This window comes from Ipomoea triloba, chromosome 15 (assembly GCF_003576645.1).
Source record: "Ipomoea triloba cultivar NCNSP0323 chromosome 15, ASM357664v1".
Classification (NCBI taxonomy): Eukaryota; Viridiplantae; Streptophyta; class Magnoliopsida; order Solanales; family Convolvulaceae; genus Ipomoea; species Ipomoea triloba.
Window position 1 is genome coordinate 21,879,475 of NC_044930.1, and position 9,699 is coordinate 21,889,173.

A 9,699-nucleotide genomic window follows, 5' to 3' on the forward strand; every position below is an offset into this window, starting at 1 on the left:
TTTTGAACCAAGATCTTTTGAACACAGATCTACCAAGGTAGCCCTAGCCATGGTATAATTTACTTTTTTAATGACCTACTTAAAATAGAATTTTAAAAAAGTTCCAGGCTAATTGTAATTTCAGCTTGAACCTAACAAAAAGGTTAGACAAATACAAATTTAGATACCAAATTTAGACTCACAGCTTAAATTTTTTGTAACAGGTCCAAACTTATTTTTTAAAGCTCATATGGACTCGACATATTTCCATCACTATAATAATCTACTAATACTAATAAGAGCAAAAAAGAGTTAAGCCTAAAATGGGTAGAAAAAATGGCGGTCAAATTATTTAATCAAATGGATGGTTCAGATGAATTATTTAATCAAATAGATGGTTAAGATAATTCAGATTAATATTATTAATAGAGATTACCTAATTTAACCTTTTTTATGATTATCCGTTAAGTTTTCCGTTAAATATTCTCTTCTCCGTTAATATTCCGTTAACTTTTAACTTACCCATTAATTTCTATAAGAAAGGTCTTAGGTTCGAACCGCATCTCAATCAAATTTGACATAATTAAGTTTCTCACTCTATTTTACTCTTATTAAATTAAATAAATTAGTAGCTACAACAAAAAATGATACATTTCTTTAATTTAGAATTATGTGTCTACAATACATTTATTTGAAAAATTATTAATTATCAAAAAATTAAATTAAATAAGAGAAATAATTTCATTAGTTATATTGTCTTTATTTTCTCTCATGCAAAGATTCTTTACATTCAAATTTATTAATTGATATTCATTACATTGTCCATTATCTTATTTTTACAATATCTTGTAATTAAATATCAAAGTTATAATACAAAATTTATGTTATATATTTATTTACCAAGTATTTTATTAATACTATGAAAAAAAATTTTAAAATTGTTTGAAGCTAATTATATTAACTACTTGGGGATTGGTTGACAAAAAGAGTACTCAAATAATAACCCAACAAATTGAAGTGGAATCACTCTATTTTACTCTTATTGAATTAAATAAATTAGTAGTTACACCAAAAAATGATACATATGTATTTCTTTAATACCATGAAAAAAATAAAAAAGAATAGTTTGAAACCAATCATATTAATTACTTGGGGGATTTGTTGACAATGAAAGTACTCAAATAACCCATTACCCAGCAAATTGAAGCGAGAAACTACCTTTTAATATCTTTGGAATACATAATATTTTAAATTTTCTAATTTGTATTAATCATTCAACAATAATGGTTGAACCAAATGAACCTCGCCAAGCAGAACACCTAAAGAAAAGTCCATAGCTCCTATATCATAATCTCATTGCATGACGTTGTCATCTATGCTACCAACAATATCCGAATTGCAAATAACACACTACCAACAAAAAGGAAGAGATCAAATAGTAAAGATGAAGACAATGACAATGCTACTCAAAAGAGAATTAAGAACCACTTAGAAAAATTCAAATTAAAAGTAGTATTTATTTAGACTATCATTTTTAGACCAAATATTTAGACTATCGATTTTACAAGGTTGTAAACATTTATTTTAGTAATAATTATAATGAATTTTCTATATTATCTTGGACTCATATATTTTGAGTTAGATATTTAAATAAAAAACTTTGACATTCAATTACCTATGTATAAATTTCTCATATATAATTTTGCATTGATATACTTTCAAATATTTATTTAAAAATAAACATTGGGCATTAACCCATTTGCGTATAAAGCCAGTATATATAAAAGCATTTAGAACGAAGACGAAGAAAAGCATTTTGTTTTGCTCTCAAAAAAAAAAAAAAAGCATTTTGTTTTATTTTTCTCGTGCGGCAATAGCGTCCGACGCGCGTCATTTCGCAACTGACACGCACTCTCTTTCTCTCTCTCTCTCTCTGAAGGACAGGAAGAGGAAGGAGATGTACTACGCAGAGGGCGCTTTTTAGCCAGGTCTCACTCTCTATCGTTATAATACGCCATTTCTTCTCTGTTCATAGTTTTCCCACAATTCTCTAAATCTCACTCGTCTTCTCCTTCCCTGATCAGATCACCAAAACCCTAGTTCCTTTTCTCCATCGTTAATCCCTTCAGTTTCATAGGATTCCGTTGATTATACTGCCTGCACTTTCAAAATAATTGGATTTGATTTAGATTATATTAGATATTTCAATCTTTATATGTGCACGCATACAGGAAGAGAGGTGAACTGATTGATAGTAGTGTTGTAGTAGGAATAGGGATGCAGAGGCAAAGTCCGCCGAAGCATAGGCACGATGGGACTTCGCCTTTGCCATTGGGAATGGATTGGAGTCCGCCCCCCAAAAAATGGGTAAGTTTTTATTTTATTTATTATTATTATTATTATTTTTTTATATTTTAATTTCCGATTTTTTGTTTATTGTTGAATTCTGGATTATTTTCTTTGTCACACTGGAATGAGGCTAATTTCAATGTCAATTGATTGAATATAGGATCAATTGGTTTTGAATTTTGTTTCTATTGCCTGATACTCTGATTTCATTGAGCTTGATGCTAACATAAGCTTAGTTTTGAACTAAGAGAAGAAAATTTATGTAAATTTAGCTTAAGATCAGCTTTTGGGGGGAGAACTGGAAATATGGTAATGTTAATCAGTTCTTGTTGCTTATAATGATATCAGTTTAAAAGTAATATTATTATGATGAGGGAAGTGTAGATTCCATGTAGCAGCAGTTTGATGGTAAAACAAACTTGATTTTGAAGCAAACTTGGAAAATTTTGTATATTGAGCTTCTCAGTGTATGAAGTTATTTACCCGTTGACAAAAAACCTGAAAAACTTTGGTAATAACTGTTTTGCTTATAGTGCTATGGATGTTCATCTAACAACATTAAAAACAACTACTTTCTTATTATTGATTTACAAGCTTTGGTGATGAATATGTTTTGTTTATGCTCCTTTCTTCTTTCTGAGTTAAATAGCAGTGGGACGTATTGATCTCATTCAGATCAGTATTGAGATCTATGCAACTTAATTTTCTTTGTTTCACTTTCCAGGCAGGACAAGAAACTATATGGCCTCATGATCCTCACACAGGGTGGAGTTATTGTGTCACAATTCCTTCCTGGGTTGTCCTTGCAAAATCAAGAGATTCAGATCCTGTAGTGGTATTCAAATAGTTTGTTCAATGCAAGAACTAGATGTTTGTTATGTCATCCCTTAAAAATTGCTTTTCTATGACATAGTTGGAGATTTTGCCACATTTAGAAAGGAAATATAAACACATGTGGGAATGTACAGAAGAATTCAATGAATCTTAGATTTATTCTGGAAGTTCGAAAATTTAACCTAGCTACTCATAAGGAGGGTTTTGAGGGGGAGGGGGTGTTAATATTTAGAAGACAGTCCTAAAACTATTAAAAATATCTTGTATGTGTTTATCTCTTAAATGACCACTTCACCAACTAAAAAAAACTCCAGTGTCATATTGTTTAGAATATGAACTGTAATTGGTCTTAATTCCATCCTCTTCCGTCTTTTTGAGAAAATTCAGATCTTGTTACAAGAAAATTTTTTACTAAATTACACATGATGGCAAATTGGCAATTATCTTATTCAAGTTTTGTTTGCATCTAAAGACTGCTAGTTGTAAAGCAATATTAACACTCTTAAAGGGCAGTTTTACAGGGTTGTGGTTGGCTTACAGTCGCCAGATGGGATCACAAGTACACGAATTGTACTTAGAAGATTTAATGATTTCTTGAAATTTCATGCTGCGGTAAGTCTATACATTCTTTTGAGTTATTGTGTAGATCTTCAATATGTCATAAGGGAATATGAAGTTAATTCTTGCTCAGATTTCAGTTGATAGACAACCTTTGTGGATCTTTGTCAACATTTGTTTGTATCGTATCTTGTAGCACATTATTTGACAATAAATTTATTTTACAGCTAAAAAAAATATTCCCCAAGAAAAATCTCCCACCAGCCCCACCAAAGGGATTCTCACGGTTGAAAACCAAGGTCCTACTGGAAGAGGTAAGCAAACTAATTGTATGACTTTGACTACCAGTGTGGCTTTTCTCTTCTAATGAATATTAAGGCTTGTGGAATCATTTATCACGACTTACTTTTAGCGATTCCTCAATTTCTCATGATTTATAATTTCCCTTTCCTTTTTGGGACATTCCAAAAGATAACCTTCCTTGAGTGGTCAGTCTTTTTCAGTATCTGAGAATTTTGATTAACTTAAAACAATATTACCTTTATATAATGCTTATCTGTTTCATACTATTTCTATAACAAAACATTCAACTTTGTGTCCATCCTATCTTTTCCCAGCTGAATAGGTCAATTCAGGTCATAAAATAGAGTTGTATGGGAATTTTAGTATTTCCATGTGCTTCAATAGTATATTGACATCTTTTAGTGTCCATCTTTATTCTTATTAATTAAATAACTGCTATTATCTGTTCAATTTTATCATATTGCTGGAATTACTCTGACAATAATTCCTTAAAGTGGATTTCACTTTCAATGGCTTCATTGTGCAGAGACGTTCTTCTTTGGAGGAATGGATGACAAAATTACTGTCTGATATTGATTTATCAAGGAGTGTTGCAACAGCATCCTTTCTTGAACTCGAAGCAGCTGCTAGATCTTGTATGTCTTACATTGTCTATCACATTTTGAAAACTAGTGATATATAATATTCAATGTAACTTATCACACAAGTGTGGGAATTTATTTTTAACTCTGTTTAAAATGTTGGTATGCCTTCTTTCTTTTTAATTTTTGCTTCTCTCTACTGAAAGTTATTGCTATAAACTGTTTCAGCGTTTCAAGATGAACAACAGCTCACTTCAGAACCAAGATCACCTGTAAATAACACTGCTTCCTCTCTTGAAGTTCATCCTAGTGCAGGCTTGTCTATACTAGCTGGCAGTTCATCACTTGCATCTGATTATGGTAGTGACACTGCTTATGAGGCATCTGATGTTGACTCAACCAGCCATGGGAGGGGCAATCCTTCTGAACTGGGGACTGAAGATCTCTCACTGGATGAGGATTTAACGAGTCCAATAGATAAGTTTATGAAGTATGGTATGTCCAATATAGATGAGGGCTTGTTCATGGGACAGGCTATTTTAGAGCAACTTGGAAGTTTCCCTAGGCATAAGACCCATGCAAAAGAGATTAGTAATGTTATGGAGGAGAGTATGAGCAATGGAAGTGCAATGAAATCTTCATATATTTCAGGTGATACGACTGCACATTTTTCAGAGCAAGATCATAGTCACATAATTCATCATGCTAGAAAGTTTTCAGCTGAGAGTGTTGGAAGTGATATCGCTTCTCAAAGAGGCAGTGAATTGGCTAATTCCTCATTTCCCAATTCATTTGGAGATGGGTGTGCTGAGATACCTAAAGCTTCCAAAGCATCTGTAAACACAGAAATTCTTGGAAAAGACTTGAGTCTTCCTGATCATATACAGTTGGTCCTTCCATCAGATCAGCGTCATAAAATGCATAGGGTTCTTACCACTATGCAGCGGAGATTGGTTACAGCAAAAACTGACATGGAGGATCTTATTTCAAGATTAAACCAGGAAATTGCTGTGAAAGATTACCTCTCAACCAAGGTAAGGTGGGAATTATTATAGTTTTTCTTAAGTTATTTATTTTTAGAAATAATTAAAGGAATTTAAAAAGTTGACTGCTTGTTACTCCTACTCTGGATTTCTTATGCTAACATGGGAAAAAAATTTTAAAAAATGCCCAATGTAGTTGGGGGGTGTTCTTGATGAATAACAGACTCTAGAAGGAATTCTACTCTTTATTGCAAGGATAATTTACCTTCCTTTACTGCTTCTGGAATTTCTTTATACCACGAATGAGAGTTTAAAATCTATTGATTTGATTACGTCCACTGGAAGACTTTCACATGGTTGAAAAAATCGCTAGGCGCTCGGAGAGTGCTCGGAGAGCGCCTAGCGCCTAGGACACCTAGCCGGGGATTAATCGGCGCCTAGGTGTCCGTGTATTATAAGGGTCAAATTGGCCACTGAATTACACACAAAAATGCAATTAGGCCATCGAACTAAAAAACAATGCAATTGGGTCCCTGAACTATACGAATTCATGCAATTTCATCCAAAATGACCTGTTTTACCTGATGTGCTGGTTACCAATTTGAAAAATGATATTTTAAAATAATTTTAAATAAAATAATTAATTAAAATTAAAATTAAAATTTAAAAAAATAATTAAAAAAAAAATAAAACTGGGTCTCCGGCCGGCCTCGTCTCCAGCCATGGAGACGAGGTCCTTCGTCTCTTCGTCTCCTTGGCCGGAGACGAAGCGGACCTTCGTCTCCTTGGCCGGAGACGAAGCCGACCTTCGTCTCCATGGCCAGGAGAACCTTCGTCTCCTATTCAGTGCCAATTTGACCCTTATAATACACGGACACCTAGGCGCCGATTAATCCCCGGCTAGGTGTCCTAGGCGCTAGGCGCTCTCCGAGCACTCTCCGAGCGCCTAGCGATTTTTCAACCATGTGAAAGTCTTCCAGTGGACGTAATCAAATCAATAGATTTTAAACTCTCATTCGTGGTATAAAGAAATTCCAGAAGCAGTAAAGGAAGGTAAATTATCCTTGCAATAAAGAGTAGAATTCCTTCTAGAGTCTGTTATTCATCAGAACACCCCCAACTACATTGGGCATTTTTTAAAATTTTTTTCCCATGTTAGCATAAGAAATCCAGAGTAGGAGTAACAAGCAGTCAACTTTTTAAATTCCTTTAATTATTTTCTAAAAATAAATAACTTAAGAAAAACTATAATAATTCCCACCTTACCTTGGTTGAGAGGTAATCTTTCACAGCAATTTCCTGGTTTAATCTTGAAATAAGATCCTCCATGTCAGTTTTTGCTGTAACCAATCTCCGCTGCATAGTGGTAAGAACCCTATGCATTTTATGACGCTGATCTGATGGAAGGACCAACTGTATATGATCAGGAAGACTCAAGTCTTTTCCAAGAATTTCTGTGTTTACAGATGCTTTGGAAGCTTTAGGTATCTCAGCACACCCATCTCCAAATGAATTGGGAAATGAGGAATTAGCCAATTCACTGCCTCTTTGAGTTAGAGCTGNTAGGCGCTCGGAGAGTGCTCGGAGAGCGCCTAGCGCCTAGGACACCTAGCCGGGGATTAATCGGCGCCTAGGTGTCCGTGTATTATAAGGGTCAAATTGGCCACTGAATTACACACAAAAATGCAATTAGGCCATCGAACTAAAAAACAATGCAATTGGGTCCCTGAACTATACGAATTCATGCAATTTCATCCAAAATGACCTGTTTTACCTGATGTGCTGGTTACCAATTTAAAAATGATATTTTAAAATAATTTTAAATAAAATAATTAATTAAAATTTAAATTAAAATTTTAAAAAATAATTAAAAAATAATAATAAAACTGCCGGCCGGAGACGCGAGCGTCTCCTGCCGGCCTCGTCTCCATAGCTAGGAAACGAAGGTTCCTTAGTCTCCTGGCCATGGAGACGAATCGTCTCTTCGTCTCCTTGGCCGGAGAAGAAGTGGACCTTCGTCTCCTTGGCCGGAGACGAAGCCGACCTTCGTCTCCATGGCCAGGAGAACCTTCGTCTCCTGGCTATGGAGACGAAGGTCGTCGTCTCCATGGCCGGAGCCGGAGACGAAGACGAAGCTCCGGCCATGGAGACGAGGCCGGCCGGAGACGATTCGTCTCCGGCCGGTAGTTTTTTTTTTTTAATTTTAATTATTTATTTTATTTAAAATATTATTTTTAAAATAGGTAACCGGCACATCACGTAAAACAGGTCATTTTGGATGAAATTGCATTAATTCGTGTAGTTCAGGGACCCAATTGCATTGTTTTTTAGTTCGATGGCCTAATTGTATTTTTGTGTGTAGTTCAGTGGCCTATTTGACCCTTATTCTTTTTTTATTTTATTTTTTATTTTTTAAAAATTTGTTTAAGTATTTTAATTTTTTAAAGACTAATAATTATAAATTATATAATACTTTAATAGTTAATACTAAAATATTAAATATTAACCTAAAAAATAGCTAAAGTTTGTACAATTTAGGATTATTTCGCTCAAAAGGATATTGTTTTGAGTGAAATAACCCATTTAAAAAAAAAAAAGAACAATAGTTAATTGACCGACTAAAAGGCCTAGTCGGTCTAGTCGACGCCTAGGCAGTCAGCGCCTAAGCGGCCTAGGCGGTCGCCTAGCCGGCCAGCCGCCTAGACCACCATTTAATGTGATACGCTAGGCGGTCGACCAGCGCCTAGCGCCTAGGCGTGATTTTTGCAACACTGGACTTTCATGAATTGCAGTGGTATTACTGTATTAGATTTATCTGAGGTTTTAGGTATTCTATGTATAGGTCAAAGATTTGGAAGTGGAGCTTGAAGCAACTAAAGAAAAAAGCAAAGAGAACCTTGAACAGGCAATATTGGTTGAGAGGGAAAGAGTTACTCAGATGCAGTGGGACATGGAAGATCTTCGGCGGAAGTCAATGGAGATGGAACATAAACTAAATTCACAACAGGTTGTGCTTGCTTAACCATATACCTTTTTCTTTAGCTATCGTGTTTTTTTTTTTTTTTTTTGAATTTGTATAGTAATCATTCCAGATTATAATTTGTGAAACTTCATCAGGGTGAAATAAATAAAGATTCCTCAATAACCAATCTCAATCAGGAGAAAGATGCACTCCAACAGGAATTAGCAGCCACAAAACTACAGTTTGAGGACCTATTGAAACGACATCAAGAGCTGGAAGTAAAATCAAGAGCCGACATTAAAGTTCTCATTAAAGAAGTTAAAACTCTTCGAAGCTCTCAATCAGAATTGAAGCATCAGCTTAGCGAATCAATCAAGGAGAAAGCTGAAAGTGAGGTATATCTTGGTATTCCATTTCATGCAGTGTACATGTCCTTTCCTTGAAACAATTAGTTAACCTTTTTCTCTACAATCAGTAGTACATGTTCTTTCCTTGAATCATCTAGTTAGCCTTTTCTTTGGATATATCTTATGGTCTTAGACCTTGTTGAGGCTGCAAGTAGTTATCTCCCTTCTTAACAATTACCATATCAAAGCCAATTTTCACAATTCATATAGTCTTGACTCTTGAGCTCTATTTACTTCAACACTACTTTGAAAAAAGCAAAAGGGCATGGGTGAATATGAAAGCTAGTTGATCATCAAAATATTTGTTCAATGAAAATCATAACTTTCTATATTGAGGATAAATTGGCTTCATGTGTTAACAGCTATCTGGATTGTTAAATGTTATTTAATACATTTTACATTCTTGAAACTTTACATGGATTTTCAGAGGCGGCATGCACAGGAAAGACAAATCAGTGAGCGATCAACTGCTTGGTGGAAGCTGCTGCATGATTGTGAAATTCTTCAACAGAGGGTTGAAGAGTGCAAAATCAACTTAGCTGATGAAGAGGAAAACCTTATTAAAAAATTTCAATCACTACCAGATGCCATGCATCTGCTCACAACTTCTGACAATCAAATCAATATTCTGCTCATAGAGGTACTTCCAGGGTTACATTTTCAGATTTGGTCTTTTTGGAATTTTCCCACATTGAATTTCATGATTTCAGACATGATTTGGGGGGGGGGGGGGGGGGGGGGGG

The 9,699-nt window shown here is 34.6% G+C and overlaps 1 protein-coding gene across 3 annotated transcripts in view; it reads left to right on the forward strand.

Moving 5' to 3' along the window:
* Positions 1–1,843: 1,843 nt before the first annotated feature.
* Positions 1,844–9,699, forward strand: part of LOC116006685 (PX domain-containing protein EREL2-like) — a 9,675-nt gene continuing 1,819 nt past the window's right edge. Inside the window, exons 1-10 of one of the 3 annotated variants that reach the window (XM_031247156.1) lie at positions 1,844–1,967; positions 2,246–2,346; positions 3,053–3,163; positions 3,676–3,774; positions 3,948–4,034; positions 4,550–4,658; positions 4,833–5,638; positions 8,430–8,594; positions 8,705–8,944; positions 9,384–9,596. In XM_031247156.1, coding sequence (XP_031103016.1) covers positions 2,257–2,346; positions 3,053–3,163; positions 3,676–3,774; positions 3,948–4,034; positions 4,550–4,658; positions 4,833–5,638; positions 8,430–8,594; positions 8,705–8,944; positions 9,384–9,596 — 1,920 coding nt within the window. In that variant the 5' untranslated portion in view covers positions 1,844–1,967; positions 2,246–2,256. Of the gene's footprint in view, positions 1,968–2,245; positions 2,347–3,052; positions 3,164–3,675; positions 3,775–3,947; positions 4,035–4,549; positions 4,659–4,832; positions 5,639–8,429; positions 8,595–8,704; positions 8,945–9,383; positions 9,597–9,699 lie in introns of those variants that run through there. The other 2 variants (XM_031247157.1, XM_031247158.1) reach the window with 2 other exon arrangements.